General features: G+C 32.9%; 1 protein-coding gene across 4 annotated transcripts in view; it reads left to right on the plus strand.

The window, feature by feature from the left end:
• LOC148276019 (uncharacterized) overlaps positions 1-19,971 on the plus strand; it is a 209,344-nt gene that overhangs the window by 184,205 nt on the left and 5,168 nt on the right. For all 4 annotated transcript variants that reach the window (XM_088234880.1, XM_088234881.1, XM_088234882.1 and 1 more), the window contains one exon: positions 10,390-10,434. In XM_088234880.1, the coding sequence (XP_088091006.1) occupies positions 10,390-10,434 (45 nt within the window). The remainder of the gene's footprint in view (positions 1-10,389; positions 10,435-19,971) is intronic.

Below are 19,971 nucleotides of genomic sequence, written 5' to 3' on the forward strand. Positions count from 1 at the left end.
CCGGAAGGGAGGAATTGCCCAACAGGGGGTTCGGTGCTAACCCCGCTGCCAGCCTCTACATTTTTTTTTTTATCCGTAGAATCGTAATTCCATATGTGCTAATTCGTAAAAAGAAGTTTATTGACCAAATTCCAATCAAATTTCGAGAGATTAATGGAAATCTCGTTCTTTCGCAATTCACAACTGTCTTTATATACTTATAATGTTCTTTTGTTTAGAGTCGAATTTATTCGATAGCGTCTCAGTGACAATTTTATGTTTGAAATCCCGAGACCTTCGTCATTAGGTCGGCAGGAGGTCGCGGGAGGTTCGGGAAGCTTCTCTACGAATAAATAATTGCGGCGAAAAGGAACTAACTCGTGCGGGAAACCAGTCATGCCTGACATCTTGAGATTTTTCCTTCAACTTTTCGAGTGCTTCGTACAATTTTCATTTTCCTGCCGTAATTTAATTTCATTGTGTGAATTTCGGAGATACTCCGCCAAACCTGTTATACGAGTATTAATTACAACGAGATGACGAACTAAAGACTTTCGACATAGGTACGCTAAAAACATTTTTACGAAACGACTCCGTAATGAAGTTCGCGAAACTTTTGCAACTTGGAAGATAATGCTTTAAACCTTATTCCGATTAATATACATACATATGTTAAATACAGTAAATCGCTTCAATAATATATGGATTTTATTAAAAGACTCGTACAATACCTGTTTAATAATTATTTTCTTCTCGTATTCCGAAATACGAAGAACTTTATTATAAAATATTTTTAATGAATCATATAAACATTCGCCAAATGATGTTTCTGCAACCTCAAATAAATCAGCTAGAAATGTCGTTAATGTGCAAATTACAAATACAAATAGCCGCTTTTGCCACTCCCCAGCGGCAATACTTGTCACTAATGTGACTCTCATTACGTATGCGACTATTTTTCATGATTTGTTCGATATTCTTCCTCAGAACATTATACCGCCCTACTTCCCCCATTTTCCGAAAAAAATTATGCGCGATTTATCCGCCCAATTGAATTCAAAATGTTCCTATCCAGACACAAATATGAACATCATCATCACTGCCATTTGCAGAACAGTCTGTCATCGATTCCCCCCGCGTATTCGTACTCGTTGGGAAAAAATAATATATTCAATATATATTTTAATGAAAGTAGGTAAGTATTAAGTATACAAGGACGGTTTAGTCAACGCGTGTGAGTGACGTGTTCACAAGTATAAAACCCTTAAAAAAAGTTTTTAGAATTGTTAAATAGTTATAAAATTTTCACTTTATTTGTATTTTCCCCGCCGATCCGAAAAGCAACTTTATTTCGCAAATAATACTGAGGTACATTTTACAAAGTATTATAATATTGTCTTTATGAACCATTACAAAATAATACATCAATCACTCCTTTGACATATTGTTTCGATCGTGTCATTAGCTGGTAAATAATGACATTGTCAGCTTTTAAAATTACAAGCAAAAGTATAGACTGATTGTTTGATAAATGGAAGTGGGAAACAAATGAATATAACCAAAGAACTTATTGGCTAGTATTATTCTCAGTTTTAGCAACTATTATGAACGGTAATAACACAATTTGGTACTATTTTTGGCACCCTTGCAAGTCGTGTACCCTCACAGTCGACGTCCATTTTCGGTGCGTTGATTTTGAACAAAATAAAAATAACAAATTTATAATGCCTCGTCTGAATATATTGTAGGGAATACAGTGAAGCATAGTTAATCAATGGTAACAAATTCAAATAACAGTTTCCGAGTGGGGGTAAATGTGCATTAATTTTTGGCAGAACATTACATAACTTACTCACATTATTTAAACTATCTGCAGAGAATATCGCGCTTTTTTACTATATTTTTTTTAGTTAATGATCAATAAAGAAAAGAGCTTACGCACTATTCACAAAAATAAACACTCGTAACCTATGTACCCACGCGTATTTTTATCCAAAGAAAAATCTGTGATTTACGCACTGAAGTATGCGCATTTACGCATTCAATTATTTGATAACGAGTGTGGTCGCATCAGTTGGAATCGTGGATATTCAATATGCAATAATCAATCAATAAACATTAGAGACTTGTATTATTGGTGTTCGAAAATTGGCCGGCTTTTATTTCGTGTATACGAATATGTACATAAATGAACACAATTAGAAATGTGCATGCTCATGTCAGTCACGCGACTTCCATTGTACAAGAACTACATGTGTAGATACACATATAATGTATCGATATCGACATGTAACATTTTACGAATAAAATACATCCTTAACCCTCATAATTTGATTCCGATAACAACGTTTAATACGCTGAATATAAAAGAAATCTTCCTTTTGTAGTAAGAAAAACGCCAACACAGCTTGCCTCAACAGTTATAGTATTCAATGAAATCACGAAAATATCACAATATTTTCCAACATTTAATAATGCATTGTTCTCAGTAATTTACTCGTTGAATATAAAAAAAATCATAAAACAATATTCATAAAATAAAAATGGTCATTAGTAATGTTTGTTAGATAAACTGGCGCTTGCATTAATGCGAAATTATTAATCATTTTTGGCATGTATATTTTAATTGAAAATACATTTACTGTTGTTTAAATTATTTTTAACATTGTTTGGTTGTTTTTTTATTAGTTTTTTATGTATGTAGAATTTACCATTGGAAGATTGTTAAAATTTAGTTTTTTGAACTATTTTGTATTTCACATTAAATCAATCAATAACTATTATGTTCATTTCTCAAACAAATTAACATGATTATTAAACTTGACTAAAATTATAAACGTAACTTTCCATATTAGTAATAAACGCTGTTCTGCAGCACTGAAATATATTTTTAAAAATTAAATCAAATTCATATTGTGAATACTAAAGCACTTAAATAAATTGGCGACATTCTTAGCTTAACAATATTTATTTTAATTTAATTAAAGAAAAACCTGTTTTACCGCGGAAAAATCCGAAAAAACATTTTCTATGAATAACAGTTTTTTCATAAAAAGTTAATCGACACAGTAATATAAAAACATGTATTACAACGATATTTTTTCTCTGTATCGTTTCAATTCAATCGTAAATGACCCATATTTATAATTAAATCAAACAATTTGCATGTTAAATCTACATAATGGCTGAAACATAATGTTCCTTTATAAATGCCTCCATGTCCAATAATTGAAACAAATTGTTTCATCGGGAATTGTATTGACTTATAATTAACGGCTCGTTTTATCTGGTGACATTTTATTTCAACATTTTCAGTATAATATTTTGGATTTGATGCTCCATTGCTAAATTCCCCAGAGGGTTAATCAAACAAATGGTAACATTGCCATTTGCAAAATGAAACTCAACATTTTTACAACGTTTATGAAAAAAATATCCTTCGTTTTATCATAAATGCAATATATTTTCTAATATTTAGAAAATTTCAGATAAATTTGTTACCATCAAAATGTAATAGAGTAAAAGAATTGTTACGTTTAAAATTTTATTATTCTGTTTTTTTCTGTAACCAATGATAATCCGAATAAACTCTTAATCGATAAACGCTTTCACTGAAATTCAATAAAGCTAAATAATTACTATTTTTCAAAAAAATCATTCATTCATTGATCCCTATCCGCACCTGATGGTGCAAAGGGCACTATATTGATACAACAAATTAACGCAGTGTATCATCATCATCTATTACACGAAGGTAAGGTGATCAGTGATCAGTCTTTCGTTTAAAATTACTGATTATCGTGTTGTTTGTCCCGTACGGAGTGTCGTGGTAAAAGAAAATAACCCCATTATTGAAATATTTGGGTTAATCATAAGAACGCAAATACACATATGAAAAGGGGTAGTAAATTGTAAAATATAACTACTAAATCAAAAACTAAAACAAATGACTGCATAATATATTATATGAATGCTCAAAATGTAGTTAAAAATGGTCTTGACGGTGACAAAAGTACTAAATTGGGTTCAATATTCGAACGGCTTCCTTTTTTTTTACATCTCAATAATTTTTCTACCCCTTATCCCGCTTCTACCCTCCTTGCCTTCGCCAGTAGGGTGTGCTCGATGGAACGGAACCGAAATGTCATTCCAATTTTCAATCACTAATATTAATGGTTCAATTTTAGACTGAGCGGCAACGTCCAAACCGATTGGTCCACACCCCATTCCCTGAGATGGCACTTACCCTCGCCGCACTTATCTCTACCAACGGAATGATTTACAAAATCCACCCCATATCAAACAAAAATACTTGAACGACATAATTTAAAGCAATTTGGTAATTAAATTATGTTATTTAATCGCAATAACATTTCATCATAACACTAAGATGACAATGAAAAAGATTGCAAAAAATTCTATGCTGAAAGAATTAGAAAATTTGTCCAAAAGGATTCATGCACAATTATTTACAACACAATTATTGAACCACACATTAACTACCGTAGAAGCATATTTTTTTTATCAAACCTAAAAAATTTAATCAAACTAACCATATTACGAAACAAATCATTAAAAATTATTTTTCAAAAAAAACCGATTCACAAGTGTAAATACGATGTTAATTTAATTAAAAGTCCTAACATACTCGTTTAAGCAAATAATATTTTATAATATGATAATATTTATGCATAATATTATTATATTATTATTATTATTAAAAAAAACCAACATAAATATGATAACAATACCAGAGAAAAAGTAAAAATCAAGTCACCAAATTCAATTTTATAAAAGACTGTAAAAAATAATATAATCTTGAAAAAACCATTTATGAGGGGAAAAAAATCTCAATTTAAAGTGAAGGTTTAGAAATATGTATGTCTTAAATATTTTATAAATTAAATATATCGCACCTTTAGGACAAAAAGAACTCAACTCAAAAAAACACCTTTTTAGAAAACTGCAAAAGAAGAATGTAAATGCTTCGTATTCTTTTGTAGATTGTTTCGTATTTTTCGAAGTAAGCACCAAATTTTTAGTTAAAAACCATACCGAAGGCGTCCAGTCATAAATCTATGAAAAAAAAGCGTTATAAAAATAAATTCTTATAATTTCAAACGAGACATTTCTTTAATGAGTCATTATTAGATTGAAAAAAAACAAACAAACAAATGCACTTTTATAAATAAAATAATGACATAATTTTTATTAGGTCCGATCAGGTCACCAAACACATGTTTTTATTAATTCACGAAATGACATAAACTTAAATAAGTCACTAAGATTTTCGGTAAGTCGGAACGAGACAATTACAAAGCTAAATTGGTCGTTTTAATATTTGAAAAAGTAAAGTAAAGTTGCCATTTGTATCAAAATAAAATCGACTCAACCTGCTTTCGGTCACTATATGTTTTTCTGCATTGCGTCCTTCACATAGCAATATGAACATAGAACTAATAGCGTCGCTTCTGTACTGACAAGGAACCTAAATTCTCTGAGTAACAAAGAGACAGATGTAACAGTTTTGTCCTATTACCACCCGAACGTTGCATTTTTTTTAATACAGAAAGATAGATAATGTTCATTTATGTCGTTTAATGATCTTACTCATTTAAGGTTTTTTTGAGTTTAGTCGTTTTCGTTCTAAAAGTGCGATATGTGTTATTATTTAAGTACACATAAGAATATGTTTATGTGTATCCTACTTCAAGATTCAAAATGAAATCAATAACTCTTTTTGTACGCATTTTTAAAAGTTTTTTTCCAGTCAAGCTAACGGCGTACTTTTAATTAATTATAAATTTATGCTTGATGTGGAAGTGAAATATGCTAAGACAAGCATTATCGACAAAATTAAGAAAGGAGTGCTACGTCGGTTTGAACATGTACCTTCAGCGAATGGCCAGCGAAAGAACGATAAACAAGATTTACGATGCAAATGTTTATGGATATAGTAAACGAGGAAGACCGAAAAGGAAATATTATTACTAAATTTAACAAATGCATAAAGTTGGACATGTCAAAAGTCGGAATAATCAGCATGCGTGCATGAGAAAATGTCTGAATTTTGTAGTGGCGCGATCTGTGTGCAAATACATGGTGGTACGGGAAAACGGCGTGATGGTTTCTTTGTCCGTTCACATTATTGTAAATCATTTGAAGCGGTCGTGGTGTCGCAGTAGTATCGCGAATTCACGGATATAACTAACTACTTTAATTATTATAACCCTAAAAATGCTAGGCTATATTTTGCGAGTAACTAAGGATTTTAAAAATATAGCTACTTAGAAATTGATGTACACAGCTTTGGTTAGGAGCCAGTTGGAATACAACTCAACTATATGGACTCCGTATCATAGTTCTCACCAATATACTCTAGAAAGAGTTCAAAACAAGTTTTTAAGATACGTTTACTTTAAACTTGGAATCAGTTAGTAATAACTATGATTTTTTATTAAATACTTTGAACTTGTTGAAACTTACTGAGAGAAGAAAAATTATAGATTTACTGAATTTATTTAAGATTGTAAACTTTACATGGAACTGCCCAAATATATTATCACTCATTAACTTCAAGGTACCTGGACGAATGACTCGTCAAGTACCTCCGTTTAGTTGCAACAATTCGCGAACCGTATACTCGTATCATGCTATTCTGAATCGACTCCATGTACTCGGCAATAACTATTCCGACGTTGCTGATATTTTTCACTTAAAGTATAGCTTATATAAATCAACTCTATTTAATCATTTCAAAGATGATGAACAGTAATATACATTTTTTAGATTATAGTGCTTTCTATGTTTACTTTTGTAAGGGTACTATTGTGTACCATATTTACGTGTATACTTATTTTTTAAATTACTTTAATTGTCATTATTATTACTATTTTTTTAATTTTTTATTTTTTTGAGACAAAATAATTTTATTGCATTTAATATACTTATATTTTGTACCTTTTAAAGAAAAATATATATAAATTCTTTTCCTTTTAAAATGTTATCTGCACACATTGTTTAATTATTTTTTTATATCTAAATATGTTCTTTATACAAAACTGCTATCTTATATATATAGTATTTATGTAAAATAATACTTTTGTATTTAATTTAAAGTTTTTCTCTTTATATTGAAATGTTTATGTTATTTTTAATATTTATCTTTTTTAAAGTAAAAGGCACTGCGTGCCGTGTATATTAATAAATAAATAACCCTACATACATAATATGGTAAAAACTATCCTTTTAATTAATAATAATAATAATAATAAAAGACGCGCTAAGAAGTTTCATTTTCCACATGCCACGCTTGGTAAAAAGAGCATTGCATTATATTATAAACATTCCTAAAGAAATCATATCTACCAAAAATAATAATACCGTCCCTTTTTTTATTTAGCCATTATTAGAATAACTTTGTAATTGAGCCCAAGCTATAAAAATGTCATAATTCATAACAGCAAGTTACTGTGAAAAAACTATTATTTTATAAGACACGCGGTAGGTAGTTGGATGTTAGATGCAAATACATTTTTCTTGTGTTTTCTAGCTAATCGCATCTACCCTTGTATCTATTGTTTCAATAGCGTGTTGCTAACGTATAAAGGAAACGTAACATTTAGGCTAGTTGATATTTATGAATCAATATTATAATGTAATAAAGATCATATAACACGCCTATACTCACTTTCGTGAAACGCTTATCCTGAAACTTATGACATTCATAACCTTTTACTGTCGATAAATTATTCTCGTTGGCGCATATAAAACAGCAGTTCTACAGTTTTCCAATATTTAACTAAAGTTCTAGGACCGTTGGTGTATGCAGACGGGTAAAATGCTCCGTATCTAAATTCTATCTTGCGATAAGCAGAAAAATATGAGGGCTGTATTTTTTTCCAAAACTGTTATAAATAATCATACTTCTTTTCTGCATTGTTCTTTAACGCTTAGAACAATATCTGCTACAAATCTCAATCGAGGATCCGCCTTTGGCTGACCTCTCGACGGATGTCAAGCCTCATACCAACACTAATACCGACTAGCCAACTAGCGGATACCGGTACCGGCGAATATCGCTCATTTACGTCGAATATTCCCGATCCAAATTCCCATCCTCCCGCGGGACTCTTCCCTTGAAGCGGATATTATTCTTTCGGTGATCTTTTTATTCCTCGCAATTTGGACTATGTCTTTTTCAGTTCCATCGGAATTGTGTCACGTGAATAAAGAGGAAATATTACATATGCTCGGTTTCACATTACCGATACGGCGTATGTTAAATTTATGCATAATGTATTCGTAATGTAATATCCGAGCTGCGCTGATAAAAATCTAACAAGCGGCGGAGAATGTATTCAATCTGGATGAGAACGTTATTTGAATATTTATTAACTACTGCCTTCGCCGGGTGATTTTATCGGATAAATATTGGTTAAACACATATTGGCACTTAATCTCGAGCCCTCGACAAGGTTTGTGTCAACACGCCCCGTTTTCTCGAAACTGTTAATCCGCCGTATTTAATTATTGAGTAATGTCGGCGTGGGAGCCTCGCTAGATTAGGCACAAATATGTATTTATGCGTCACGTCGCAACTCGGAATGAACAACCTGACATTAAAGTTTAATACTAATTTGACATTAGTCGCGTGAATAATAGTGCAGTGTACGCGTATAGTATGCGTGTACATCGTACACTGTACACCGTTCACCGCCGCCGCCGCGCCGCAGCAATGTTCGCTGGTTCGCTCGTAGCTCGGTTTGGTGCGATCTTGAAACGTCCAAGTGTAGATTATGCGGCCTGTCCGATGTCCAATCCCTAAGTCATCCGTGTAGCTCCCGCTGCATTTCGTCACCCTATAATACTCCGGATTACGTTCGCATCAATGTTCCCGCATCGCGGAGGGTGAGTTTGTCACATTGGACTTTTATCTGTCGCGTGCACTCACTTTCACAATACACCGGGGGTTACAATAATAAAATAGCGATATGGATGCAACTTGATATCAAAATGACACGAAGGTTCATTATTCACTGTTTCAATCGCAGTGAAAACGATAATTACTATTGTGATGTCTTTGTCACCTATCACGAAGCGCTGAAGCAATCAATCTTACAACTCGCATTCTAATATTTGCCATAACAGGAATAAAAATAATACTTAAGGCCAGCTGCATAAAAAAAAGTTAATTAGAAGTTTGATATTTTTTTAAAGTTAAATATGTAATTGTTACGTCTTTGTCCAAATGTGCAAAATGAGATGTTTTATTTTCATTTTTCGTGCGAACTCTTTTGTCCATTTTGACGTATTTAACGTTATACTTTATTTGACATAATTTTTTTTATGCAACTGGCCCTTAGTCGTTATATTAATCTTATATTCGTATGAACTCAACCTCATTTGAAATATTTTGCGGTATCCCGAATTTCTGGAGCATTCCGCGAGGTAGGATTCGCAAAAGGATATTTGCATCTCCCGTCACGTCGCAGGCTGTTTTCATCAATCAGTCAGGGAGGATTGTTTGCCTTTGTGATGAAACCCTCCGGACCCTGAAAGGACCAACAAAGGGTGTGTCTCTTCCCTCAGCTAATTGGGGATGACTCGAGATGTCGCAACTCTTACTAATCATTGCCCCGAAAGATGTCGTTCTATTCGCATGAAATTCTTTTGTTGTAACCAATAACGCAATTATCATTTTCCTGATTTACGAAGGTAACAGATATCGTAACAATGTTACTTTTATTCATCTACCTATTTAAATAAATAAACATCTCGGTTTCTGTTTATAAACGTCTGAAATAGAACTTTTATTATTCTAACTTTTACATTAAAAATAAAATGTTTATCTAAATATATGTGATACATATTTTATTTATTTAGAATACGAACAGATGTACAGGTTAAATATTCATACATAGAATATATATATAAATAGTACAGCCTGCCATCCAATAACATGTATTCACTGAATTGTAATAAAATATAGCGACGGTACGAGTATATTTATTTCTCCTTTGCTCAACTCACACTTACAGTTTTTTTTTAGTTTATATAGTTCATATTATATACATTTTTTACACTTTGCCCATTGTTACTTTTACCTTTTGGAGCTCTATAAAAATGCTTGAGTTTACACTAGTTACTTTGGTTTCATTTAATTTTACCAATATATATATATATATGCATACAATAATAAGTGTTGTTTTATCGTTAAACATTTTTCTGTAATATTTATCAATAAATTTTTATTATCTGTTTTATAAATCGATTCACATGAGATTACAGGATTCTTTAATATTAGCATATTTTAGTACCTTTAATAATACTTTTTCTTTAACTATGATGTAATTGCGCCTTTTACTATTCAAAATTGCATACTTAATTTATGTTTTTAATTGTTTTCAGATGTCAACCGAGAAAAACAGGCGGTGGCTTCTTCCACACTTTCGGGTAAATACAGCTTTAAATTAGATAAAAGATTTCAAACAAACGTACTTTTGATGTTTCTTTCATAATTTGATTTGTGAAGGATACGCGTCATTAAGAAGATGACTGTGTGGAATAATAAACAGCATTTCAACGATATTTCATTCATGGTTACTTTTTGTTTACCTTTTCAATTCTAAGAATCAAGTTAAGGTATCTTAAAATATATAAATAGCAACTATATATACATTAAGGAGTATCTACGTGATTTTTGGATCACACTTAAAACATCTTAGTTTTGTGTCGAAATGATCAAACAAACACATATCTTCAATTCTCAAGTAAGACCTAAGCGTCAAATCTAAACGTTCCCATCTCAACAACAACAAACATTCAGTTTGTTACACGAGTGTATGGAGAACGAGGCTTTATTGACATGATGGAGCAGAATATAATGGGAGAATTATTGTATTCTTCTATCAGATTAAGCCCTAGAGTCACCCGAGTGCTCAGTAATGTCAGACGCGACACTGAGTATGAGCTGATCTCGATATAAGGACAACCGGTCCACGTATTACAGCCCTATTAGGTAGAAATAAGGAATGTTTTATTTCTTTGTTCATTTGCTGTTATGTTTTTCTTAAGAGTAACTTAATAATTATTTCAGAATAATGATGTAACAAGACGCATTTATGTGCGTTATTTACATTCGTTACCTTTTTAATGTATAAGCATTGACATGGAAATTCATTAAAAATACTTATGCCTGGTATTTGTTGAACATTCCTTTACAATTATTCAATAAACGTCAACCTTATTCAATTGTAAATAAATCAAGCTGAATAATTGACTTTGGTTTTGATTAATATCTTTACAATTGTGTGATTTGCAATTCTCACCTAGTTACTGGGTACATATATATATATTTATGTATTATAGATTCACATGCAATGCAACTAGCAGCACATTGCATTGTGGAAAATTATTTAGGTAATTAATGTTTAAAAAAAAAAATTGTCATACGATTAGATATAATCACCTCCTTGTTTTATATCCTCTCTGCCGACGCCTACAGGGAAGCGTGACGGTATGTTTGTTTGTTTTGTAATTCTGTAAACAAATTATTAAAGCATACAAACTATTGTATGTAACACCGGTAACATATTTTTTTTAGTATTCGTTCTTAAAATACATGACAATGTACAAATAATCTTAAAATAATCTCAAAGTAATCTTAAAATACATAAAATAATGACATAAACAGACTACAAACACAGCTAAATAAAATGTTAAAGTTAGTATATGATCTATCCTATCTAACAACAACTAAAGAATTTTTAAACAAACTAAACAATTAAATGTAACTGAACTCTTTAAACTAGAATCCTTAAAATTTATTCATAAATTAGCCACTGATGTAATTGTAGACGAAGAATTAAAACTTGAAAAAAACTGTAGTAAACATGAACTCAATACGAGAATATCAGAAAAATATCATATACAACCTTTTAAAAAAGGATAATCGAGACTAATAACCCATGGACTGAAATTATACAATAAACTACCAGACAAAACTAAACAAAAGACTCCGACAACCTTTACAAAAGATGTTAAAAATATTATTATTAACAGTAGAATGTGAATTTTAAAAGTAAAAATATTTTGTTAAATGTATGTAACCCGTAAGGGTTTATCAATGAAAAAAATTTAAATAAAAAAAATAAAATAATTTAATCTTATTCTGATAAATTAGGGTCATTGCTATTTTTAATCTCCTGACGTCATTATATTTCATAAAATGTACTTGCCTACTTGCTTAACGGGTCCGGACCTCAGACCTTGCCACTCCAGTATGCGGGACGAATATCGCTTGGTCAGTGGCCATCCTCAAGTCATACCTATCTGTAGGCACCGCAGCAGGTGAGGATCATTCTGCTCCTCTCCACAATCGCGCTTTTGTCATCTCCCTCCAGAAAGCCTTACCTCTTGATTAGATCCTAGAAGGTCTCAGACAACTGGAGGAAGGCGATATCCAAAGTGGTTTTCTGGGGCTATTATTAGGGATATTCAGGTTAAGCATTCCTACCATAAAAGATGGAAAGCTGCGGGCTGTCAGAATGATTATGAAATGTTTGGTAGATTAAGGTCTAGCGTTAAACGTGACATTCGATCAGCGTACCGGTCATTTATTTCCAATATGGAAAACAATATTCTCGAAAATAGAAATTGTTTTTGGGATTTTATTAAATCTCAAAAGGCAAACGGCGGGAATATTGACACCATGACATGGGGTGATCGAACTGTTCGGGGCGCAGATATTGCGGAAGCGTTTGCAGGTCACTCCAAACTGTATACAGTAGTGAACCTCCACTTCTTGACGTTAACGCTGATAAGCGGTGTACTACGCAAAACTGTGCACTATCTATTGTTTTTCCAAATATCAATGAGAAAGACGTAGCTCCGATCATAGATAGATTGAATAATACCAATTCTCTTGGCCCAGATTTTTTACCGACGGTCTTTTTTAAAGGATGCGTAGATTTTTTAAAGGGGCCGCTTTGTTTTTTATTTAATTTGTCATTAAATACAGGAGTCTTTTCAGAAATTTGGAAGATATCTACAGTTACTCCTATACACAAGAGTGGCTCTAAGTCATCCGTAGAAAACTATAGACCTGTAGCTGTACTTTCAGCGCCAGCTAAGGTATTTGAAATTTTAATAAGTAAAATCATCGCTTCTCGAGTCGAGCCATTTATAATAGATGAACAGCATGGATTCAGGAAGAGTCGCTCGGTTGAAACAAATTTAATGATATTTACATACTACATTACGGCTGCATTAGATGCAGGACATCAGGTTGACTGTTCATATAATGACTTTGCCAAAGCCTTTGATACAGTCGATCATGATGTTATGTTAAACAAGCTGAGTGAGATCGGTTTCTCGGATGGAATGCTAAAATTAATGGCGAGCTACCTCCGAAACCGAAATCAATACGTTTCACATGGCTTGTTTGCATCAAAAAAATTTAATACTTACTCAGGTGTTCCCGAGGGATCCAACCTGGGTCCATTACTGTTCTCTATTTTTATCAATGATATTAAAAAAGTTGTAGTCAAATCGCGTTTTTTATTATTCGCGGATGACTTGAAGCTATTTTTGAGGGTTAAAACTTTGGATGATTTTCGTTCTCTCCAAGCGGATATAATAAACGTATCTGAATGGGGAAGACGAAATAAATTATTGTTCAATATTTCAAAATGCTCAGTTATGTCTTTCACCAGGGCCCATAAAACGCTATTCTTCCGCTATAGAATGAAGGACCAGAATCTTATGCGGATTGCGAAGATTAAAGATCTAGGCATCACTTTTGTGAGTTCCCTGACATTTCATGATCAGATCGAAACAGTTTGTAGTAGTTCATTGAAGATGTTAGGATTCGTCTTGCGCACTGCTAGGGTTTTTGGTAGTACACGAGTACTGAGAATTCTTTATAACTCGTTGGTGCGAAGTAGACTCGACAGTGGCTCGATGATTTGGGGACCGTGTGAGTTGAAGTACTCTCTTATGGTGGAGAGGGTTCAGAAGAAATTTCTTTGGTTTCTCTACATGAGGGAGTGCGGATATTATCCATGGCTTTATCCCACTGAGTTCCTCCAGGGTATGCTTGGTTACAGCAGTTTGAAGACTAGAAGGAATGTGTATTTAACAACGCACTTCTTTCGATTGTTGCGCGGTATTATTGACAACCCTGAAATTATGCGGAGCATTAGCTTTTATGTTCCTGATAATTACCTTAGACAGCGTCAGCATAGACTGTTTCACATTCCAATATACAGGACCAATGGTTATGCCTGTTGGAAGGGCTATCTCTATGTTCAACAATATCACTTTGGACATTGACATTTTTCGCGTCTCTGAGGGAGTTTTTCGTTACAAGATTCTCTTACTTTTTTAACATATTATTCTTTGGATATTATGTATACTAATGTGTTTTTTTTTTATATTTACCTAATTATTTTTATTATTTCTATATGTATGAATTAAGATATTCCATTTTGTAATGTACATATATATGAATAAATAAAAAAAATAAAAAAATAATAATAATAAAAAAAATATATTTGCAAAAATGTACTAAAACATAACTAGAACATCAACACACGCAACACATATTGTATTATTATTAAATCACTTTGCTTTTGTTTGATTTCAAATACGAATTTACTTACTTACTCAAATACGAATTTACTTACTTGCTCAAATACTGAGCAATCCAGATAATTATTTTTCTGAACACAGTTTAGTTTGGGATCAGTTTCATACAAAAATCCCAAGGCAAATCACATGAAATGTTTAGTATTCTTGTATTGTTTCAAACACCGCTCTCCGTGGATCTTTTCGGAAATCCTGCTTGGAATGAATAAAATAAACTATAATCATCAAATAACTTTATCTCTACTAATCTCAACTTTCTGTATATTTCAATCGAAATTCGCCCTGTTATTTTACCAATCATTATTTGAGTATTCCCATATACTTTAAATAAAAATAAGTCTAATAATTACGAGTATCGTTTGATAGCTCGAAAATAGCTTTTCTTCGATTTGTCGCCGGTAGGATATTCGCCATTATTAAATCGTGTACTAAAATATGTATTTTTCCTGGGTTGATTTATTGTTTAGATGCCTCGTTTTTTAAAATCAAGTTTTAAATTGCGTATTTTTTAATATTTATTATTTACTAATAAACTCGTCTCGCGAAGCCATGGTTGATTTATACACAAACCGTTTAACTACCGTTTAAGCTTTAGCATACCTAGTCCAAGTAAGTTAAGCGTTTTCATAAAGCCATTTAACTCCGCCATTACTGAGTTAAGTACTAATGAAACCCGCTGAATGGACTTTTTTCTCTTATGAAATAATATTGGATTTTGGGCAGAGGGGAGTCTGGTATCCGGACGTCATACCATTTATTACCTCTACTAGATTTACCACGAATCTCTGAAAACTTTTCCGATGAATGGGGATTAATATTAATTTGGGTACTGTGAAACTTTATTCATACGTGAAGTTTGTTTTGTACAGCAGCGAGTTAGTATTAATTCAGCGGTATCAGAAATGGCGCTTTTTAGTCAATCTTTTTTTTTTACCTCCATCAATTTCGGCTATTCAGTGGTTACCTTTCATTTGGAAATGTGTTCAAATAAATTAACCGCACTGAGAAGTCTCGGGAGGGATTTAATTAAACATCTTCACTAATTAAAAGCAAGGTATAACACAATACCCGCGAGTGGCGAATTTTGTCAGATTGTCTTTGTTTAGAGATTTCGGCGCGGATTCGTGTAATTTCCTCAGTTTCCTCCTTAGCACTCGATGGACTGCTGAGGAATCCTTAACGAGCCTCGCTGGCGTCGAGAGACCGCCATTGCTCCCACCAACGTTCGATCTTAATTGGCAATCCCTGCGGAAACTTCTCCCTCGTCCGGTTGACTGGTTGCGTTGATATTATATTTGTACAGCCCCCGTTCATCGCTTTCCGTTCGCTTTCACTCGTTTCTTGGAGCTTTTCCGGCCACGACAGTTTAAAAATGCTTTAAATATACTGCCACCGAGTCGTAAAAATCGCCGTTTTCTCCATTACGATTACCGCCATTTTTCACCCTCGCGAGGTTCCATATTCGTGTTGTAAGTAAAGCTATTTTTAACGATCATTTTCTTTGCAAACCTAATGTTTTTTAATGTCTCTCTCCATTACGTTCCTTTCTTGTAAATACGTATTCTATCGAATCGAAATTACGAATGGATTACCATGTTCTATGGTAATTTTAACACACGTTATGCAATAAACAACAAATGATATATTTGGAGAAAAATATCGTGAAGTACCACAGTGGGTAAAATTTATGAAATCTTGGCGATTATTCTTGTTCCCGCATTTGTAGAAAAAGCCTTACCGTTTTGCAACAAAGACCGCTTTCATATAAAGATAAAATTTTACGCTCATTCTCGTTTGTAATGTAACATTCTAAAAACATGTAAAAAGTTCTTCCTATTCTATAATATGGCTTTTCCTGTTTTCGGGGTATTCACACTTCCTTCTTTTATCATGTTTAACCAAATATTCGGTATAAAGAAACCCCTTTATTCTAGATCCATGCACTACATATTGATTCAACAGTACTGGGGTATACTTTTCAATAAGTGTTGAAAGAAGTTAAGTAGTGTTTATCCTTGGCGCGAGTTGAGCTGAAGTTTTCCTGGGGTGGTGTGAGCTATACGGGTACCCTATACAGGTACACGACTAGTGCTGCCCCCGCACCCGCCGAGCGGCAATCGAAGCCTTTCCGGGGCGCGAATAAACTCCAGAACTTCGCGTCGGTCGGTGGCGGGACGCGATCTGCATTACCATATGAGGCTGGGGCGACACTACGATACGCCATTATCTTATATATTCTATGTTTTATATTTCATTCATCTGAATAAAACCAAAAGTCCAACAATCTTACATAATTTATTGCAAATAATAATAAATTTCTAGTAATCTATTGTATTTTCTTTTTTTTTACTATAAAAGTTGCGCAGGACCGATATGCTTTTGCTGTAGTGATCGCCAACGTCGTGCCCCTACGGATAAATAGTGTTACCGAGGAAATTCTTTAATTATTTTCTGGAGGTCCGGACATGTGTAAACACGTTTATTAATAATTAAAAAATAAAAATAATATTTTGAAATTTTATGAACGCCTAGTCAGATTTGACTTTCCAAACACCGTGCGTCGGGGGGACCGCAAGAAGAAAAATATGGTATTTCTACAGCTATAACACAACAATGAGTAGAAATATGTTAACAATATGTACTTAAGTCAATCGAAAAATCCACAGTTAATTTAACAATACGCAATATAGAAAAGTCAAACTTCATTTCCGATGAGGAATATAATCGCAAAGTCTGGTGACCTTATAAATAGCGTGCGACTTCTGAGAGAAGTTGACACCCCTCCCATCTGAATCAAACTAAAGCCTTCCTTTAGAGTGGGGAATCCATTTCCTCATATCCTCTCAGCCTCCCCTCATAATCCACTTTAAATTCCTTAACCGTTCTCTGCACTACTTAAAGTAAACTCTTATTTTTCTTAGCCCTTACGTAAGCAAACCTTCTTCGGCGGAAACCTTTTTCAATATTATTCTGCGAAACGTTTTAATATTCGCGGGATCCAGATAAATAAGTACATTAATCACGAAAATGCGAACTCGCATTAACGTTTATAAAATCTTTACAGAATTCTTTACAATACGCGTTTTATGATAAAAATATTCATTTTATTTCGAATTAATGTATAAATTATAATTACATTTCTGATACGAGTGAATCGTCCGGGTTTCGTTTATTCGTGTGTGTTATGAAATGTTTTCGAAATAATAATTCTCAGAACCTCACCTTGAAGACACAATATTTGCATATATTATTCTCCTTTTTGACACGCGTAAAGCGAACAAACAATTTTCCCGGAGTTTTGAATAGAAGATTAGCTTATTACCCCGAATTGAGCATCTCGTAAACATTTAACAGATATAATAAAAATGCGTTCCCTCGACTGAAATGTTACCAAGGAATAAGAGTGCCTAATCAACATTTATTCGTCCAATTGAATAAAAAAATACGGAAATGAAATTGGCTCAGGAGTAATAAAATTTTAGCGGCAAATTCATAATATTTTATTATATCCAGTTCGAAAGAATAGTGAACTTTTATGGCCATTCGTAATAAGTAATAATATGCAAGTTCACCTTATAGCATATTACCTGCCTTATTGGGTACTAACAAGTTAATGAGATCACATATAGCATAGGATTTCGTTCAGTTTCATTTTATATAATTGTGTCGATGGATATCAAAATTGGCGAAAAAATCATTTTTTGTGGAAACACGATTAAAAGTTTAGTTTTACATAGAATACTTATTTCAAAAATGGGAAAATCCAATATTATACCATAATAATTGTTGTCAGAAGTTTGATTTTATATCAAAATCGGCAACATCCACTCAATAACACTCAATAACACTCAAATAACACAATAACACTCAAAACGATTAGTTTTATTTATTTTTTACTTCGTAAAAGTGACAACCCTGACACAGACATTCAATGACAGATTAGATCAAAACTGGTTAAATCCACGAATTAATTTTATCAAAACTAGTTAAATCCATTCCGATATATCAAAATGAGTTACATCCAAATTATGTATAAGTTTTACACGGAAACTAAGTCTAATTGATCAAATCAAATAACGTAAAATACTTTTATTACCTACGTCAGACCTACATATAGTCTAAATAACAATTTAGTCGAATAGCAATAATCAGTTTCAGAAAAGTGTTCTTTGTGAAAAAATGCTTAGTCTGGATATATCCATTTTTGATGTTAACCGACACAATTGTTATCATTAGTAACTACAACTTTTAGTCTTTCTTATCGAATTTCTAGCGTGTTGCCTTTTTTACAGCACATGTATTATAAGTTGCACAAGTTTATACGTATATTATAACTCTTCTGAGGAATATAATATATTAATGTCAGTACTGGATACCACACACGTCGAATCGATTCAATTCAAGTCCTTCGCATCTCGTAGCATTCCTTTGTATAATAATATTCTGCCTCCCGAGGTGGGGCGTTAGCATAATAATGGAAATCTGTCCATGGAACCAATTTGAACTCCGATACTAAACATTTATTTCACCAAGATTTATGTCCAAATGTTTGTAGACAGGCTCGATCCAGGCAGTTATTTAGATCTAAATTTATTGCAACAGATACGGAAAACATTTTTCAGAAGGGAATATGGAAGTGTAGGCATTTACAGGGCCTACAACCTGTCGTTGGCTGGTTTAACTGGCAACATTACACACTGTGTAATATTCACCATTTTTTTATCATCTAATCTAAGATATGACTGCATTAATACTGCTGACTTACCAATATAAAATTAAACCTTCTATATTATTTTTTTAATCACATCGATCAAATAGTGTTGTTCGTTCCTTTTTTTAGGAAAAACAAGAATATAAAATATAAAAATAGTACATACATCCAGTCAAAGTTTTTCACAAATATAATGAGAGAACATTTAACTTAGTAAAGAGAAATATATATTTATATATATATATATATATAAGACAATCGTTCATGCTTCTACCAGCTGGGACAAATTAAATGCATACGCAAAAATTTGCCGGTTGATGCCGCCCGTCAATTAATAAATGCGTTTGTAGTGTCTAGAGTCGATTATTGTAATGGTATCTATGCAGGTCTACCAATGAACAAAATGACTCGCCTACAATCTGTATTGAATGCCGCAGCTAGACTTATTTTCGGAATCTCTAAGTTCAGTCATATCACTCCACTACTTCGGGAACTACACTGGCTACGTTTTCCACAGAGGGTCGAATACAAACTCTGTTGGCTTATGTATAAGTCACTGCACAACTGTGCTCCGGAATATTTAAGGGAACTATGCATTCCAGATGAACTAGCTGACAGGCGTCTCACGCTTA

This window comes from Micrasema longulum, unplaced genomic scaffold, assembly GCF_059751315.1.
Source record: "Micrasema longulum isolate JH-2025_06_02 unplaced genomic scaffold, ASM5975131v1 h1tg001297l, whole genome shotgun sequence".
Taxonomy (NCBI): domain Eukaryota; kingdom Metazoa; phylum Arthropoda; class Insecta; order Trichoptera; family Brachycentridae; genus Micrasema; species Micrasema longulum.